General features: G+C 39.4%; 2 protein-coding genes across 2 annotated transcripts; both read right to left on the reverse strand.

Annotated features, from left to right (window-relative positions):
* Positions 1-101: 101 nt before the first annotated feature.
* Positions 102-8,697, reverse strand: atic (5-aminoimidazole-4-carboxamide ribonucleotide formyltransferase/IMP cyclohydrolase). Its single transcript, XM_063881026.1, has 14 exons — positions 8,525-8,697; positions 8,213-8,339; positions 7,955-8,098; positions 6,772-6,860; positions 6,502-6,653; positions 2,917-3,073; positions 2,121-2,246; positions 1,830-2,023; positions 1,651-1,740; positions 1,408-1,533; positions 1,224-1,316; positions 957-1,139; positions 619-774; positions 102-448 (listed from the first exon to the last, which is right to left on the reverse strand). Exons 1-14 carry the CDS (start codon positions 8,541-8,543, stop codon positions 329-331), a joined length of 1,776 nt encoding a protein of 591 aa, XP_063737096.1. The 5' UTR covers positions 8,544-8,697; the 3' UTR covers positions 102-328.
* A 3,305-nt stretch (positions 8,698-12,002) lies between these two features.
* mnx2b (motor neuron and pancreas homeobox 2b) lies at positions 12,003-16,088 on the reverse strand. The gene is made up of 3 exons (XM_063880929.1): positions 15,422-16,088; positions 13,996-14,156; positions 12,003-13,078 (listed from the first exon to the last, which is right to left on the reverse strand). Exons 1-3 carry the CDS (start codon positions 15,825-15,827, stop codon positions 12,689-12,691), a joined length of 957 nt encoding a protein of 318 aa, XP_063736999.1. The 5' UTR covers positions 15,828-16,088; the 3' UTR covers positions 12,003-12,688.
* Positions 16,089-19,762: the final 3,674 nt, after the last annotated feature.

The raw sequence follows: 19,762 nt of genomic DNA on the forward strand, positions 1-19,762 counted from the left end.
ACCCCTCTAATGGCCACTCTTAAAATCAAAAAGGCAAAATTGCCCAGTATGGTTTTTGAGATATGTAGTAATTTGAGCAAAAAACACATAATACTCATGAATTGTCATTAATAGTTTATTACACAATGAAACATTATTGACCTAGAATGAACATGTACACTGTAACTCTATGTTAGAATCAAAAGTAAGGAATGCATTTAATGTGTTACAAAACAGTGCATTGTGACTGTGGAATGTTTTTAAGGAACAACAATGTAAGGAAAAGATGTTGACTCCAATAATGCGTAACCGTTGAGATTGATGAGCACATTAAGAAGTGCTGACGTGCTCAGTGGTGGAAGAGCCGCAGGTTGGTGTGCACCAGAGCAATGCCCTGCTCGTTACAGGCGTCAATCACAACCTGATCAGCAGCAGATCCTGCTGGAGCTGCGATGTACCCAACACCACTCTACACATATACACACACACAAAAACACAGAAGTAATGTTAGTAAAGATATATTTTCAAAGTCAATCGTGTACCCACAAGGTAAGACTTAAAACAGGTGTCGGGAGGCCATTCCCATGCAATTTCTTAACAATGTGCAACCAACCCTGCCTTGAAACGTGTCATATTTACCCGTTTGGCACGATCTATGTTATCTCTGAAGGGGAAGAAGGCGTCAGAGCTGACAGCCACGGCCTGCAGGGAGCAGATCCAGTTCTTCTTCTCAGACTCTGACAGAGGCTCAGGCACCTCTTCAAACTTCGACTTCCAAACGTCCAAGTCTGGTCCCTGTAAACACACAATACCGGACATTTCAATTACTCTCAATGTCTCAAACTTTACATGTCCACTGTGTGTGCTGCAAATACATCGAATGGCTATTCTTACACAACTGACAGTAAGAAAACTACAGTACAACTTCACTACGGCTTTATCTTATAAGGGTTTGTTGCCCATTGTTACCCACTTACCTCTCCAATGGTGTCGCTGACATACTGGTCGATTGCGTTGGCAATCTCCGCTCGCTTCACACCGCTGCGAAACTTCATGTTTAGGACCCGAGGGTGGTGTCTCAGCCACCAGTTATCAGCTTTGTCACCTGCCAGACGGGTGCAGTGGATACGGGACTGCTGCCCTGCTCCAATACCAACAACCTGTAAAACACAGAGAAAACATTAGAGAAAAAATGTTTGTCTCATCCGTTGTCCTCTGTCCTCCCTTTGTCTGCCTGTTCTTACCTGTCCATCTTTAGCGTAGCAGACAGAGTTGGACTGAGTGTACTTAACAGCGATGGTGGCCACGGCCAGGTCACGCACAGCTTCCTCTGAGAGCTTCAAAAAGTTAAACACTTGGATGAGATTGTGCAAACAATACAAATATATATAAGGGCCAAATTAAGGACGTAAACACAGAGTGACTCACCGAGCCCTTGGAAACAATGTTGCTGAAGAGCTCCTTATCGATCTTCGCTCCATTCCTCTTCTGTTTGAGATAAAGACCAAACAGCACTCTGACCTCCGCCTCATCCGGCTCATATTCTGGATCCATCTGGGATTAAAACACACATTGTCAATTAGAACATTTACCTTAATTTACCCGTTAAACCTTAACTCTCTTTCTAATGATCTTTATTCAAACAAAAAAAGTATGATCAAACCCTCTCACCTGAAGCACACAGTAGTTGCCATTCTTCTTTTTGGAAAGGATCTTGAGGGCCTCCTCATCATAACCAGGAGCGATGATACCGTCAGACACCTGAGAGCACACAAAAGGAATCATCAAAGCAATGTTACAGCTAAAATCAAATGATTCTTTTCGATCTGTGTTTTTACACATTATTTTACCTCTCTTGATATAATCTTGGCAGTGGGAACATCACAAACATCGGACACAGCGATGAAGTCTCCAAAAGAGGACATTCTGTCGGAGCCCCTCGCCCGAGCGTAGGCTGTTGCCAGCGGGGAGAGATCCTTTAGCATGTCGTGCACCATGCACACCTTGGCTTCCTCCTCACTCAGAGGAACTCCCACGGCAGCGCCTTCATAAGAAACATGAAGAAAGCCATTTTCATATAAGGAACTCAATTCCACCTCCCTATTTATACCCTGAAGAATGAAGGTGCGTGTCTTTTTTACCAGCAGGGCTGACATGTTTGAAAGAGGTGGCAGCAGCCATGCCGAGGGCGCCCTTTAACTCTCTGACCAGCTGCCAGGCGTTCAGAGCATCACACAGGTTGATGAAGCCGGGGGAACCGTTTACCACTGAGAGGGGGAAAAATGATTGATGTCAAGGCTGGGTTGTTTTTAGTTGGTATTGAATTTTAATCAACATTTCAAAAAATACCTCATGTCACTAAATGAACACTCTCTCTTCCAAACTAATAATGCAGCACTTTTTTGACTGTTATTCTTATTTTTTTAATAAGGAAAGTGCATGTTGTAAAAACATCAGTATAAAATACATGTAAAAGGCCAGAGCTAGAAATATGTTACTTTAGATCAGTAGTTTCTAGTATTTAAGGCAGTCAGCAATATTGAAAGGACACTACTTCCAAAATCACTGCATGCTTTATATGCAATTTACACTCATTCTCGTCTTGCATAAATTTGCATGAAATTAGCTATAGAGACCAAAACGTTTTTATTTTTTTATTGTTGTCTATGGAGACGGACTCCCTTTTAAAGGCCAGCTTCAAGTGGCCATTTTATCAACTGCAGGTTTTGCAAATTTCAGATAGGGACATCCACAGATTTCCGTTCAAAAATTCACAGTATGCAAAAAAATAGAACCTTATAAAAACGACATTGTATAGTATTAAAGCATAGTATCTTCTCATCTTGTTCTCAACCAGTAAGCATTTCCCAAATGTAAAATTACTCCTTTTATGAGAAACATTCCAATATGACTGTGATTGGGAGGGGGGCTCTTTACCTTTGAGAGGGAGAGCTGGGTGCAGGGTGTAGAGCTGGGCGGGGGCTTGGTGGGGGTTCATGCCGTAGCGCAGAGGCAACTGTGAAACACCACGGCTGTACTGTCCACGAAAGTAGTCAGATATGGCTTCGTCATACTGTGCTGTGTGTGTGAAGGCCTGAAGAACAAAGAACAAGTACACACTGATGAACCAAATGTACAAAAAGGAACACATAAATAGATCATCTTCTGTTGTGAATCAAAACCAGGGTTATATTCCTTAAGGCATCTACAGTGTACTGTATCCCAAGAATTTAAGTTCAAAGTCAGATATATTTTTTAAGACCATTTATATTAGGTATCCCAAAGCAAAGCAAAACAAAACAAGCAATGATTTGTGATCTTAAAAACTGATCCGTTTAGCCACAAGTTCATTCGGACTACAATGTCCTCCTGTTAAAATCTGTAAACACACATTTCAACACTTAGACAGAAATCCTTCACTGGACTGGACTTTGACTGACCATCAAACATCATCAACCTAAAATTAATACAATACTTTTGATTTAAAATCAACATTTCTTTATCTGATTTTTGCCTCAGAAACCTCAATGTTTCATCAGAATAGATGGGTTAGGTTACTATAACGCAATCACTTTAAACCTGCTCATTCATTATTGAGCCAAAAGCAAGATTCACCACAAGTCTGAACAGTGATCGCGGGATGAATGGATGTTTTACGTAGAAGTAGGAAGGAGAGGCTAATAGCAAGACACATTTTACGACCTTTTTAACTTTAAAGAAAACCTTTTTTAAAGTTGAGCTCCGGATTAGGACGCTCCTTTTCTCACATTTTTCTACAATGTGTTATTGTTGCTATACTTAAAAAAGGGCATCAACAGGTTTAAGATTGTAATGGGATTATTTTAAATGATTTCTTCCCCATCAATTTATCTGCTGATGTTGTGGTTTCATTGGATGTGGAGAAGGCTTTCGACCGCGTGGAATGGGATTTTCTCTTTTTTGTTTTAAAGAAATTTGGTTTTGGTAAAACGTTTACTAAGTGGATCCAACTTCTTTATTCTTCCCCTTGGGCCTCAGTAGTTACAAATCATCTGCGTTCCAAACATTTTTCTAGAGGTACCAGACAAGGTTGCCCACTGAGCCCTTTATTATTCACACTAGCAATTGAACCACTATCCCTGGTACTTAAATCAACACCCTCTATACCTGGGATAAGTACATGGGGAATGGAAATTAAGTTATCCTTATATGCAGATGATATGTTGATTTATATATCAGATCCACTGCAATGTATCAATAGAATTAATTCAGTGTTGCATACATTTGGTCAGATCTCAGGCTACAAACTTAACAAAAAGTGAATGTTTACCTGTGAATAAATTAGCTATGCAAATCCCAGACGATGCTCTGCCATTTCATATCTCAAGGTCGGGATTTAAATATTTGGGTATTAACATAACTCCTTCATTTAAAAACCTCTTTGGTGGGAATTTTGCCCCACTCATCTCTAAACTTAAACTAGATTTACAAAGATGTGAGATTTTACATCTGAAGTTAGCAGGCAGAGTGAACTGTGTTAAAATGAACATTCTGCCTAGATTTTTATTTCTGTTTCAATGTCTGTTTCTTCTTACCAACATTTTTTTCTGTCAGCTTGATAAAATGATATCTGGATTTATATAGAGTGGGCGGTGCCCTAGAATTCGGAAGGAGTTCCTCCAACAACCAAGAGCAGAAGGCAGGTTGGCTCTGACAAGCTTTAGAGGCTATTACTGGGCAGTAAACGTACACAAGATATCATACTGGATTCAATCTCCAGATACGGACTGGTGTGAACTGGAAGGCATGTCATGTATATCGTCATCCCTCCGTGCTCTGATTTCATCAAATCTTCCTGTGAAGGTTTTACAGTTCACATCAAACCGGGTTGTCATCTCCACTCTTAAAATATGGTCCCAATTTAGGAAGCAGAACAACGCGAGGGAAACCAAATTGGATCAGACATTTGCATCATGGCATAGAAAAGGGATCATGAGGTTCAGTGATTTATATGTAGATGGGACCTTTTTTAGTTTCAATGATTTACGTCTTAAATATGACCTCCAACAAAAGGACCTATATCGCTACTTTCAAACGCGTCAATTTGCTAAGACCCATAGCCCACAGTTTCCCAACCTTCCTAATAAATCATTGTAGATTTAATTTTGGATGTTCCTTTTTGGTTGAAGGGTTTCACAGCACACTCTTACACAATGATCATGTCAATAGACAATGCCAAGCTGGACAGGATCAAAATTAGCTGGGAGAAGGAACTTGGAACTGAAATCTCAGAAGATATTTGGTCTGAAGCTTTGCATAGGGTGAATAATAGCACCTCCTGTGCAAGATTGGGTCTAATTCAGTTTAAGGTAGTACATCGCCTGCATTGGATTAGAGCGAGAATTTCCTCCTTTTATCCAAATGTTGATAGCAGTTGTGCCAGATGTCATGTCTGTGTGGCAGACCTGACACATATGTTTTGGTCTTGCCATAGGCTAACAGGGTATTGGTCTGCCATATTTGATGTACTGTCTAATGTCCTTGGGGTTACTTTACAACCTTGTGCAATGATTGCATTATTTGGTGTACCAAATGACGACACAAGCATGACTAAGAAGCAACTCAACATCACAGCATTTGTTTCTTTGCTTGCGCGGAGACAAATATTACTTAATTGGAAATCAAATATCCCACCCACTGCAGCACAATGGCAGAAAGATGTAATGCTATTTTACATTTGGAGAAGATTAAATTTGCAATGAGAGGCTCAGACAAATTTCGGTCAGTCTGGGAACCTCTTTTGTCATACTTTAGTAATCTTCGAGAACTCCCCGGCACACTGACTGACCAAGTTATAAGTAGTCGATAATGGAATCTTGTGGCTTGGGCCCACGCTATAACATACTTGGCCTGACATGCAGAGCTCTGAAGTCATGCTTTATCTCATGGTGATCCTATTCATTTGTTTGTATTTTCACTTTATTTAGGAGTAGTCATCTAGAAATACCTGTTACTAAAACCTTTTTGTTTTGTTTTGTGTCATTATTATTGTTGTTTGGGTTGGAGTGGGTGGGCGGTGTTTTGTTTTGTGTGTTTTAAAAAAGAAAAAAGAGTGAAACATTTTATGTAACCTTGCTGATATGTCATTGTGGCTACTCTTGATTTTTCAATAAAAGGATTTGAAAAAAAAAAAAAAAAGATCTGCTGATAATTTCCTCGATTCATATTTTGGTCAATAAAATGGCGTAAATTGCCAAAATTGGAATTAAGCTTTGATTGAGATTAACTGGATTAATGAAAGGACTAAAACGATACACAAGTAGTGTTAAGACCCAAATGATTTTACAACATTTACAGACTTTGACCTAAAGTAAATTTACATTACCGCTTTTTAAAAAGGCCCCCGACATTAAGTTTTATTGGGAAAGAAGTTAATAAATATGCAATCATTGAATTACACTCAGATAACTTACCCATAAATATCCTAGTTCATATACTGTATCTTACATTTAAATGTCAGGAAAAGATAGAAAGTGCTGTTACTTTTAGGGCCAGAGTCCTGCGGGTTTCCAGGGTTGTATCTTTGTCTCCTGAACTCTCCATCTCCTCGGCAACCAGTGAGTAGTCAGCAGGATCACACACTATAGCGACGCGAGCGTGATTCTTTGCTGCAGCTCTTAAAAGAGTAACTCCACCTGGGAGGAAAGAAACACTTGTTAATGCACATGCTAAATATTGAAGTGTTAAATGCAAAGTGATATACTTATCTTCGGGAAATGTATTACATGCACTCAGTCTCATCTGCACACTCACCGATATCTATCTGCTCCACAGCATCATCCACGGTCACACTCGGGTTAGAGACCGTCTTCACAAAGGGGTAGAGGTTGCACACCACCACTCTATAAAAAGGACCAAACAAAGAATTAACGTCATACATATTCTGTTAAATTAACACAAAAATACACAAGCATACATTACTGCAACATATGCATTTTATAAACGACAAGACTACCATTAAGGTGACAGTTCTACTAAGTGATATCAGTGTGCACATATGTGCAACATTCAAACTGTGCAGCTGTAGAACATTCATAAAGACATAGGAGATGACTGTATTAAAATACCTATGAATTAATAACTGCACTTCATTGTAATCCTAGTTTAAAAGAGTCTTCATGCTCAAGGTCTCAAAGAATGAACCAATTGAGAGTTTTCCCTTTAAATATTTTGGTACAGTAAATGGGCTTAGTTGTAAGTGAAAAAGATTAGCTCTCATTTCCGTTCAAGTGTGTCTCTGTGTGCTGCCTATGAAATAATTGTTACAACTGGGGGGGGGAATTCATTTTACATTTACGTACATTTTTAAACATTGATGTCGTCCATGTTTCCTTGCTACACATTTTCTTTGTTATACTTGTATCACTGCTGTTAAAGTAATGATCAAGGATCTTCTTTCATCCTAATCAGATGATTCACTCAACCTCCCCCTCTTTAATCACATTTAAACACTATGTATATATACACACACACACACACACACACACACACACACACACCAACTTTTAAAGATAAAGAAGTGGATATTTCTGTGTGTTTGCTAGATAGGTCTAATGAAATGTGTAGTTAAATTCCCCAAATACCAAAACTGTAAAGTCTGATTTAATCACAGTAACTGTCGTTATCAAATTAAGAGTCACAGGACTAGCTTTAAAGCAGGAGCAGCACTTTTCTATTTACTCAGCGGATAAATCAACTACACATGCTTCCTAATGAGACAACACAAGTCTTCACTCTAATTACATTAGCTTATGATCTGCCACAGGTCGTGCATGCCCTTTGATTCAACTGGGCTTTGTAGGAATTGTTTCTAACACTACTTTTTCTAACCACATATATCCATTATGTTATTTTAAACCTGAGACGATTTTCAAATAATACAATGTCAGTGAAGTGTGAGTTTAGGTTTGAGACTTCGTTGCTGGGCTTCTCTCACCTGACCAGGCTGTAGCCGAGCTTCTCCATGTCTGCGGTGTCAGAGGGGGTTTTCCTGGCCAGGATACCTCCATGCACAGCCGGGTGAAGGGTCTTCACTCTGCCCCCCAGCATCTCTGGATGTCCAGTCAGCTCAGACACATCCCTAACACACAGCAGAGGCATTCACAGGTTGCAGAAGGGTCGATCTGATAGATTAAGTGAATGTGGGAAAAACACACACTAGATGTACTATTTTAAGGACTACTTGAGTACCCACCTGACAGCCAGACCAGCATCTCGCAGGGCTTTGGCTGTGCCCCCTGATGCGACCAGAGACAGTCCAACAGCCACCAGCCTTTTGGCAAAGTCCACCAGTCCAGTTTTGTCTGACACACTCAAAAGTGCTACGAGGACAGATGAAGAGGAGACTTTACGAACATCTTAATGCATTATGCACAAAAGAGGAGTACAAGTATGTTATAACGAGATAAAGCTGACCACGTTGGCGTGTGTTAGCCGGAGTGCTAGCACCCTCCATGTCGCAGATCAAAACTTATTAATTTATTCAGTTTTAAGAAGAAAGTCTTACCAAGCTCTGAGGAGGCCATGATACAGTCACGGTGTTAGTCTGCAGTGTATGTGTGTAGACAAGGTTTCTGCTCAGTCTACAATCTGTGTAACAAAAACAACTGTACAAAAATAAGTTTTGTGGAGGACGAGACAAATCTACACGCTTTTCATGTGCTTCAAAACTGCAGAGACCCGCCCTGCTGAGGACGGCCTGCCCATTACAAACAAGCGCACCCAAAAGGGCTACACGGCGCAGAAAATGCGCATTTTCATCTCATAGTGTATCGTTATGATGACTCAACAACTGAAATGTATATATAATTTAGGCTATTTGTGATAGAATTATATAGAAATACTTCTTCTAAATATGCTACGTTGCAAGTTCAGTTAAGCAAGTTAATATAAAATTGTAGTTATTTCTCTCGAATTATGAATTTGTCTTTCAAAGCTGCTATAATCGTTTTTTTGCCCTCCACTAAAATAATTGTTTTTTGGTCATACTGAGGAAGATTAAAATACAGTTTGCAGAAATTGCGTTGAAGCCCAGTCTAAAATGAGTTAGATTAGACGCGGTGTCTTCTTTTATTTTGCCACCAGAAGGCGGTCATGGACCTTGTTCATGCACATAGTATGCAAGATCTCACTCCTTGTTTGAGCCTTTATTTCTTTATGATATATAGTGCAACGCTACTGTGCACAGCACATCGTCTATTTTTATTATTATTATTGTAATTATTATTATTATTATTGTTGTTGTTATTATTATTATTTTGTTTTACTTGCGTGATCTTCTTACTCTTTTTCTCTTCTTTACATATTTAATGAGCATTGTTGGCCGCAGCCTTAAACTTGGCTATTGATGTTCTTCTCTGTAACTATTGTGCTATGATAAATATATAAATGAATCTATAGTCCTACATAGTTCCGTGCATTTTCTATTTATTTATAATAATTTAACAGTTATGCTATGAAAACCTATAGATAAATACAAAATAAACTCTTAATCAGAAGCCTAGATTCATTGTTTATTTACATATTTATTGATTGATAAGCAATATAAAAACGAACCTTATGTGCGATTTATTTTTGGTTGATGCAGCTTAAACAAATGTTGCTGATCAGCACAACTGAAGGTTACTTTGTCACCAAGCAGGGTGCACATCATCACTTATGTCGGCCGTAATTGGTAAAACACCTGTAACATACATTTCCTGCAACAATAAATGACGCCCATGAACAGGCTACATGCCACGCCTTTTCAATAAACTTTATTGGCAGAAAAACGGAGCATTTTTGCTGCTTTGGAACAGCGTTTTAAGTCGGACAGATGTGAATTTATTGGGCCCCGTCACTCACTCCTTTACTCGGCCATTAGTTAAGTGACAGGACAGGGCCCGGGGAACCTGCACCAATACGTGTGATTACGTTAAAAGATCGCACAATCTGTTCATATTTACGTAATGAGCCCGACATTTTGCTGATTGATTAAACTACAGGGTGTAAATATTTTTAAGGGTTGCCTGATTTATGATCCAACAAAGCAAAAAAGAGGTCTATTTATTCGTCTAACTATGAAAATGGGAGTTTCTGGTAAACACTATGTGTTTGACATCTCAGGGGCGAGCTGAGTGATTCAATAGACAGTGAAACATTTTAATAGAAAGACACAGGCTTCACTGGGCATTATCGGGTAAAAAGGCAGGAAGGCCGTCAGCACTTTAGTTGGGCTGGCTCTTGAGAAAACTGACAGCATTATCAGCAGTAACTGTAATTTACGCAGGGAATTTTTAATCAACATGGCTGGTTTATTCAGATTAAATTAGGAGAAAACGGAATCAATGACCTCCATATATTGCTGCACTGCCTTATCAATTAGCTGTGATTTTTTGTACTGTGTCAGAAGGGCCTTTGTCATAAAACAGGCCAGAGGGTATTTGTCATGCAGCCGACAAGTCACACATCTAAATAAGCTCCTATTGATTCCCATGATTTTTCATCAACCAAATTAAAAACTGCACTTTGATGGAGGTTCAGACTGCAAGCTTATTGTGTATTCTACTCACCCCTATTAAATCAATTCTAAAAAGTTCAACGAAAACTCTTTCAAAGTCATTTAAGTCAAACATGTAACTGTTTTTTGTTGCTGCTGCATCTCAGGCCACTTACATTCCTATGTGTTTATTGAACTCAAATAGCTCCGGAGCATTTATAAATGTTGCTACTTTACCTGTCTTTGTGATGCACTTCCTGAGATTTCTTTCTTCTTTTTTCTCAAGCCTTTTGTATATTCTAAAGAAGATTTTGGGCTACACAAATATATTTGCATTAACCTGCCCATAAATAAACACCTTTCTGTAAATCTACTTTTCACATGATAACGTTTAGATTTTTGTCTGTTTCTTGTTGTCTTGAAAATATACACAACTTCTGCCTGTTAAGTCTTCACTAAAAGTCCTATCAGTGTGTAAAGGCACTTCCAATCACTGTAGAGCTTTGTGGGTTTTTTTTCTTCACAAGAGGGTAGTGTGTGAGTGCATGTCCAGCCAGTTAGGGGGTGCATTTAATCACAATATAAATATGTGACTGTGGTCTGAAAATGGGCTAAATGACACCACACTGCATGTCTTCCAATCTGCTCTTTAATCACAACCCTTACAAGGGTGGCCATTAAAACGCCCCGCGGCAGTTACACACACTCATCATGCTGTTGCTCTTGGAAATTAAAATGGGCCTGTGTGACATCACCATCAGGCTTTTGATTGCTTTATTTCCTCTTCATTAACTTAATTATTTGGCTATCAGTAAACTCCTTTGAGTAATTAATATCTGAGCGCCTTGGTGATAAATAAGACGATGAACTGGGAATGACTTTTGCTTTGCTACCAGAGGCAGCGCGGTGGCAGTGAACAAACAGGAAGCGGTTGAAAGAGATGTGAACAGAAGAGATAATGTTTTCCTATCTATTTTTTTGCATGTTAATGAGTACACAGAGAGCTGTTCTGCAAATTATTTTTAAGGAGGCTTTTAATGCTATTTCTTTGAGATGCCTAAAATAATAATTTATTTAGTTTTCTTCACAGAAACAAATACAATACTGAAAAAAATATTAAGTTGTCTTATAACCCTTAAAATCAAGAAGGACCACTAACCCTTGTAAAGCTTTGGCATTTATGAATCCCAGAGGATAAATCCTAATGACTTTGATGATCATCTCACTTTTACTTTAGCAGAAGTTGAGACTTATTAACATGATACACATATGTGCTAAAAACTTGAAATGTGATGTCAGAATTCAGCTCAAAACGCCGCTATGTAGACTTCTTCTTCCTCTTACATTAGACGCATTTCAAAAGCATCATCCAACTTTGACCTTGGGGAGAGTTGGCATTGGCCTCATGTCTCAGCTGTTCCCATATTGTTATCACTCCACTGTTTTACATCCTCTATATTAACATTTGACTCGACATACTCAAGAACATTGATCAATAATAAATTCCTTTTCATTTCTTATTACTTTTTTCCCTGTAATTCTTTTATTTCACAGTTACACCACAAACACATTTCAGATAAATACAAGGATGATTCATCTTTGCAACCATTCTAATAAATTACTTTCATTTACATGTCAGTGACAACAACACATTCATAAACACCATCAAGAACAGAAAAACCCATCAATATTTACACAGAAAATTCACAAAACTAAATGTAATACAGAAGATGGTCAGCCAAGTATTTGTCCCAAAAAATCTCTGGAACAGCCGATGTTTCTGAGCTTGTGTGGTTTCCTCAGTGAGTACATTTAACTTATTTTTATGTCTTCATGATGCAGTGGAGGCTGTACATTCTTACGCTGTCTGAACGCACTTAAGTTCACTTTGCATCCTTCATTCATGTGGTCATGTGTGTTCACTGGGCTGAGCTCCAGCTTTCAGTGGATGGAGCAAATTGACAAATTGACAAGGTGATGGCTTAGAAACAGCTACATTTAGGAAGGAAATGAGCACCTTTTTTTCTCCGGCATGCTATGAAACGTACAGTACTCAAAGATGATTTTATTCAGTTTATACAGTATATTTGTGTCATTTGCGTGTATTTGGAAATAGTCTCTTGCATTGACCAAAAACAGAGATATGTCCCAGTGTAATGTCTCTTCAGTGAAACCTGTTTCCTTCATGTCTGTTCACAGTCCCGCCCCGATCTTCCTGTCACCTCCTACTGACACCCCCTCCAGCTCCTCATCAGAGAAAGGGCTGTGGGGATTGTAGCTAACATCAGTGGTGCGCTGCAAGAACTCTGTAGATCGTGGCATCCCAACAGGAAAACCATGTTGGCTTTCCTCCTCATCTTCCTCCTCTTCCTCGTCCTCCTCTTCGTCTTCCTCTTCTACATCCTCCATGTCAAGATCTATCCCTCTGTCGTCCTGATTCACAGCTCGCCTGCTCTCATTTGATTTGTCTGTGGTAGTTTTTTTCCGTAGTCTCTGTGCCTCGGACGGAGCAGAGGCAGCCTGCTCCTTCGCCTTACGGCTGCGTTTCCATTTCATCCTGCGATTTTGAAACCAGATCTTGACCTGGGGAGGGACAACAGAGGGAACAATGTGTTTACAAGATGGTTTAGCTTAGGATATTTCATCCAGAGTTTGTCTGAATAGATCTGCAGCTCTAGAACAAAAACAATTAAAAAAACTGGCAGTTTATTTTGATTTAAAAAATGTGTGAACAATAAGTTTTTTTAAAAATCTATAAACCATATTTTTATCTTTAATTTTCCCACTGAAACTAAAGACCCAAAATGTACTTCTCTACTGCAGAACTCCCACAATGCATAAGAAACTCTCCTCTGCATGTTGGATCTCCCTTTGTTGTGACATCCAACAAAAAAAGAGCTTAAAATATCATATTAATTGAATCTAACATATAAAAGGCAGAGGAAACAAAATACACTAGTGTCTTTGTTCACTTCTTTGTGAAGATAAACTCGCTTTGGACATCATAAAGTGGAGATATTCAGTAATGCACATCTACATGACTATTTGTCCTTTTTTTCAAATCAACTCCTCTTTGTTAAACTTTTGCAGAATGTCATGTTATCATCGGTCAGTTTATCACTTTTTCTCTTCTACTTTGTGCAATGGCAACTATAATAATGAAATGCTTGTTATTAATTTATGGTTTTAGCGAACTCATGGCTTACTTTAAGGTGTCATTTATGTTTTTTCCGGGATGTCATTCATGTTTTTTAAAAAAAGTGCTTGCCCTCAGTGATGGAAGTGATTTAAAACCCAGTTATCCTGATGGATGAGTGTACTGCTGCTGCTCTGAAGCTGCAGCTTATTTTCTCTTTGGGACTGTCTGAAAGCTGAACAAGACAATTATGTCTTATGTTTAGTAAAACATGTTCAGTTCTCGCCTCCTTTCTGTTTCTTTGGACTGTAAATCTCCTTCAATCAGAACCTGTTGTCTTGTGAAGTGCACTGGTGTCTCTTACCTGTGTTTCAGTCAGCATAAGTGAGGTGGCCACTTCAAAGCGTTTGGGCCTTGAGAGGTATTTGTTGAGCTTGAACTGGTTCTCCAGCTCCAGCAACTGTTGACTGGTGAAGGCGGTGCGGGGTCTCCGGCACTTCCCGAGGAGACCTGCCTGAGGGCCGGCTGGAGGAGGAAGAGCAAATTCATCAGTATGAGTCTGTGAGTGGGAAGGTTACATTTAATAATGATTCATAGATTCCTGGCTTCTCTTTATTTCAGAGAGTTGTATATTTAACACATAATCTTTCAATATTTTAGTTTTGATAAATCAAATACAAATTCATTTTCTTAAAGTCCTAAATTAAATATTTAGCAAGCAACTGCTGTCCGTCTTTTTTATATATTATACCAAGGACATAGGAAGTTCAATATAATTTTGTGGGTGGGAGCAGCACACATATGCCCGCACTCTTTCGCCATCATTAACTATAATAGCTTTACTCCAGTTTATTGTTGATGGGGGGACACGGCAGAAGCGGGCGCAGAGGCCATAAAAACACAGGCATGCCATTAACTTAATGAAAATTCAATGAAGGCTTTTGGGATTTTATTGATGAACTACAGAACGTTTTAGGTGTTTGTTTATTGTTTCTTCGTCACACAAAGACAATTTTCATCGGCTTGGCATTTATAGAGAAATAAATGGGCCAAAATTAAAATGTGACACACAGATGAGCAGTAAAGGCCAGATTAAATCTACTGTACAGGACAAGGTGGGGCTGTTATTACCACAAAATATATGAAAATCTAGTTTATTGAGTAAAATTAAATATTATATAGAGCACACCTCACAAAAAATATTCTTAAGTATAAGTAGCTAAATTAAATTAGGACAGGCACCTCTGTATCTGATCTCAGACATTATCATTTTTTTTTACTTAAAACATTTGGAATCTTAAAGAGGAATCATTTGAAGTAGACTTGATAATACGTAATTATTTAAATAGAGCTACTTAATTGATTCATGTGAAAACGAAAACACAATAAACAATAAATAGGCCTGAGCAAAAAAAAGGATTAATATAGGATTATTAATTAGGCCTTTTATGTTAACTACAATATGTGGGTTATGATATATTAAAATGATTAATTTAAACGGAACATGACTCAAGTTTAGTCAACAATTGAAACAATTTAATTTGACAGTGTTAGTTTTGAATTCGTTTAAGCATCTTGACGGTTCTTCAGGTGAAGCCATGTGATACAAAACTGTACAGACCTGATGAACGCAAAACGGCAAATGATGGACTGATTTGGGTCTGTCAGTGAATTAGAAAAAAACCCCAATATTTTCTCAACTGGGTTTCTCTCAATTAGTTTATCCCTTGACTTTTTATGTCTGGATACTTTTTTACCTTTTAAATAACTTGAATAGATCATATACTTACTGCTGTAATCTGGCAGCCTTGGCATCATGATCCCGGCGCGGATCCAGTGCTCAAGGGGAAGAGAGCCCGCCATGGCAGCCACCTTCAGGTGGTCCGGGTAGGTGTGTGTGAAACCGGTGTAGGCGAACGCGGGGTGCTGGCCACCCAACGCGGATAAAGGGTACATGGGTGCAGGATACATGCCGGGAATTGAAGCCAGTCCTGGATGCGGAAGATTAAGGAGACCCGGTTTGTGAAGTAGTCCTTGAAGTTGTGCGGCCCGCGGAGAAGGTGTGTCAGCGCGGCGGCAGGACACCGGGCTGCCTGCGGGACTGTCGCTGCTCAGACCCGGGGAGAGATCTCGGCTCACCCGGTGGGTCTCGTCAGCGAGCAGGGCGTCAATTCGGAAGTTTTTGGATTTCTCCATGACAACTTCACTTAGGAGAACAGCAGTCTTTTAAAAAAAGATTTGGTGGTGCGCACCTGAGCCGTGCGTCACAATCTCATACGTTCTCTTTATCTTCTCAAAAAAAAAAAAAGTCAAAACAAGTTACAGCCTAGTTATGAAAAGTAAGCATTACAGCATTATTTTATAGTATGACTAAATTACTGACGTTTGCGTGTTCATTCCTCCAGATCTGAATTGCACCTGCACATGTCACTCAGCAACATTGCGTCCGTCCTGGTGTTTAACACTAACTTCAAGAAGAAGCATGCGTCTCCCTGCATGAGATTTGCCTGTGCCTGTGCCTGTGCCTGCCCCCCCCCCCCCCCCCCTTGCAGGCCGGTGTGTGCTGGGATTGGCTGGAGGCTGGCTGGTGTGACGGGCCTCTAATCAGCTAATTACTCGCTCGTTTCTCCCCCCAGAAAGCATTCAGAGTGAGGTAATGTCCAACCCTTGTCCCGCCTGCAAACACCTTCAACTGCATCAAAGCTCGGAGGTACATTAGAAGATTAGCAGATTGTATTTTCAATATCTATTTTACTGCCAGCTGCTTGTAGCTACCTTGCCATAAACAAAGAATTATAGTTTGATTGTCCGAACTAATTATTAGTGCTGCAAACATCCTCCACACCTTAGCAACAAATATTGGCTGTTTTTCAGCATGCTGGATGTTACTGGTTGTGGTATGTAAAAAAAGCATTGTGTCTATTCCAGTATTTAGATCATTTATATTAATTGGCTTTCTTCATTCTCATACTCAGGCCATACCAATGCCATTAAAGTTTATGATCAGGAATTGCACACAAACCATATAAAAGTGTAATGACTTGGCAGAAAAGGCTATAAGTTAATTGGCCCTCTGCTTAAGGTGAACTAATGCAATTTTAAGACCTGAAAATCCGAGGGGGAAGTGGAGTCTCACTTATTATTTCCAACATGAATACATGTGGTCTAATTCACTGTTATGTAAAACTAAAACCATGTACAAATAATAACAAACTTTTAATTAGGCTTAATCTGTTGGAAAATGTGAAATTGTATAGGTCTCTTATCAGAGACATTTCATTTAACTGTTTTATATTCAGAATCTGCTAATAATCGTATCCTAATAGTGGTTCATACTTTTTTAAGAGTCTTACTGAAAAATAGATGGTTTATTAAGGGCTTCTCATTATTTACTACGTTGTTGACCTAAAAGTAATCAAATAGGAGTATAATAACACTGTAGCCTACACACCATGTGCACCGTTTTACATAAACATAATAAAATAAAAATAGTTTAGAGCACATAACGTCATTGTCCTGTGCTGTGTACATCTTCTCATGGGTTGCATTAGTCAATATATATTAAGTAAGTCATTACATTAAAATGCAAAACTGACAGAAGTTCAGCATTTCAAATGATAAATGGGTGATGTGGATAAAATGAATATTTGTAATTTTTAGAGTCCTCATTAATCTATAAAATAATCTAATTAATTAATAAAAAAATATTGTCATGTGCAGCACTATTAGGAGAGGAATATTAGTTTATGTTCAAGGAGTTTCATCAGTTTCCAGTGGCTTCATTGGTGCTGCATCACTTCAAACACCCTCACTAGCAAATAACAGTGCAGACGTCACAATGTGACAGTCTAATCAAACTGCAGCTCCGGCCTCCACAAAACAACTCTAAATCGTGTCTCCGGAAATTGAAATCCAGTCTGCAGAAATGAATAAAATACATTGTAGAATCTTTATAAGACCTCCACTCACGATATGTAATTGGCTGGCGCACGTGCGTCGTGCGCGCGTGTAGTTGACCTCCAGGAAATTGGAGCGGTCTATCTCTCTCTTTCTCTCTCTCTCTTGTCCCTGCTAACTCTCTTTGTCTCTTGCCCTTCGCTCTCTCTCTCTCTCTCTCTCCCTCTCTCTCTCTCTCTCTCTCTCTCTCTCTCTCTTGTCCCTGCTAACTCTCTTTGTCTCTTGCCCTTCGCTCTCTCTCTCTCTCTCTCTCTCTCTCCCTCTCTCTCTCTCTCTCTCTCTCTCTCTCTCTCTCTCTCTTTCTCTCTCTCTGAGATTACCGCCTGTCTCCTGCGCTGATATAGAGGTAATTTGCTCCTGGGAAATCAGTGCTGCTTTCTGCCTGTTTCTCTAAACCTCTCCCACTCGTGCTCCTTGCTTTTATGATTTGAAAGTAATTTAAATAGTCAGGCCACTGGTAAATCCGTCACCCAGGCCTGTTGACAGAGGCGGACAAATTAAATTGAATGCGTGCCTGAAACTGAGCAGCTTGTGCACAATGTCGCTCTCCTTGATGAGAGCAAATGGTTCCGTGCCTTAAGCAACCATATGCCCATCATCGCTTTATACCAAAACAGCAAAATGTCCCAATACGTTTGCTTTACAGCATAGTTCCGAATTAATATGTGGCCCCTGTAGAAAATTTGGTTTAGCATTAAACAAACAAAAAATAATGATGGTCTTGATATTAGATTTTAAACAGTGCCCCTCTTCAAAACAGTGCCAAATAATAATGGGCCTAATGCAGAAACTGCTCATAGATATTTTACTTCAGCATTTCAAATCCCTTTTTTCCAATAAATCAAATTGCAACTTAACTAACATGCAGTTCAACCAGGGGCTGTGCGGCTCTTGGGGATCTTAACCTGGTAGGTATTCCAGACTCGCAGTGGCCCTGAACGAAATTTGCCTAGAGCCCAAATCAGGCATTTCTCTCACCCTCCTGCAAAGTGCAATATGTTCCCACTCATAAACAACTTTGTTTATGAGTGGACACCATTGAAGTTGAGAAGTAGGTCCAACTTGCCCTTCAAAATGCAAAATCATAAATTCAAGATACCTGATTCAGGTTGAAATATATTTCTCTGAATCCATTTTATGAAGCCATGCAGTAGTGTGCTTGTGTTGGTTAGGGTTAGATAAGCCTGCTTAACATCAGCATGTAAGCAAAGTAAATGTGATAATGTAAGTACATTTGTTGTTTTGTCTTTCTTTGATGTATCACCTGAAGCCTAGATAATGCAATCCGATCTTGATGAATTTCTGAAAAACCTTTCAGAGGTCAGGGTCAGCCACAGTGCAGCACAACGGCAAACATTTCCTGTGTTGCTGATACAGCCACTTTAGCAGTTTGCATGATGCTCACACCTGAGGCAAAACCACCGCATGATGTAATTCATATGATGGATTATGTGACTATCTGAAGGTCTTATTTATCCTAACATTGACTCTGATCTATTCGACCAGAACGCTCTCTACCTCCTTTCCCTCCTTTCACACATGTCTTCACACACACATACCCTTTTGAACCCTTTGTAGAACTCTCAAAATGAGTCGCACACCCTTCACATCGTGAGAAGACAATGTGTTCAAAGAGACCGCCGGCCCTTTAAGTTACACTACAAAGCCAGAGCTTATCGACAAGTTATGCGTCAGTAAACTAAGCGGCCAACATGAATTTACTGAAACATTAAAGAGCTTATCAGCAATTACAGGCATATTTTTCAATCATTACCACAGCTCTGAGACAGCCTTCTCTGTCCTAAAACTAATTCTTGGGCTCTCTGTGTGTCAGCACATTATTGACTCCCAATGGGTCACTGATCCTCGCTGGTTTATTTAACCTGCTGATAAGAGCCTTCAGACTACGAAACTGAAGAAAGTTCAGGAGCTTCTACAGATTGTCAGTATGATAAAATGGATCATATGAAAACATGTCAAGACCATGCACATGACCACAGAAGCCACATTTACTGTAAAATGTGTTGATTCATCTTGATTCAACTGGCATAGGCTACTGTATGTGCACATTCCTGTGTCTGCTCTTTGTTGTGACATGTGGCGGTCAGGGACACTCTCCATCAGCACTAGTTTTCCCACCAGGGCTGGAATACAATGCCCGGACTGCGGCTGTG

Source organism: Eleginops maclovinus, chromosome 4 (genome assembly GCF_036324505.1).
Source record: "Eleginops maclovinus isolate JMC-PN-2008 ecotype Puerto Natales chromosome 4, JC_Emac_rtc_rv5, whole genome shotgun sequence".
NCBI lineage: Eukaryota > Metazoa > Chordata > Actinopteri > Perciformes > Eleginopidae > Eleginops > Eleginops maclovinus.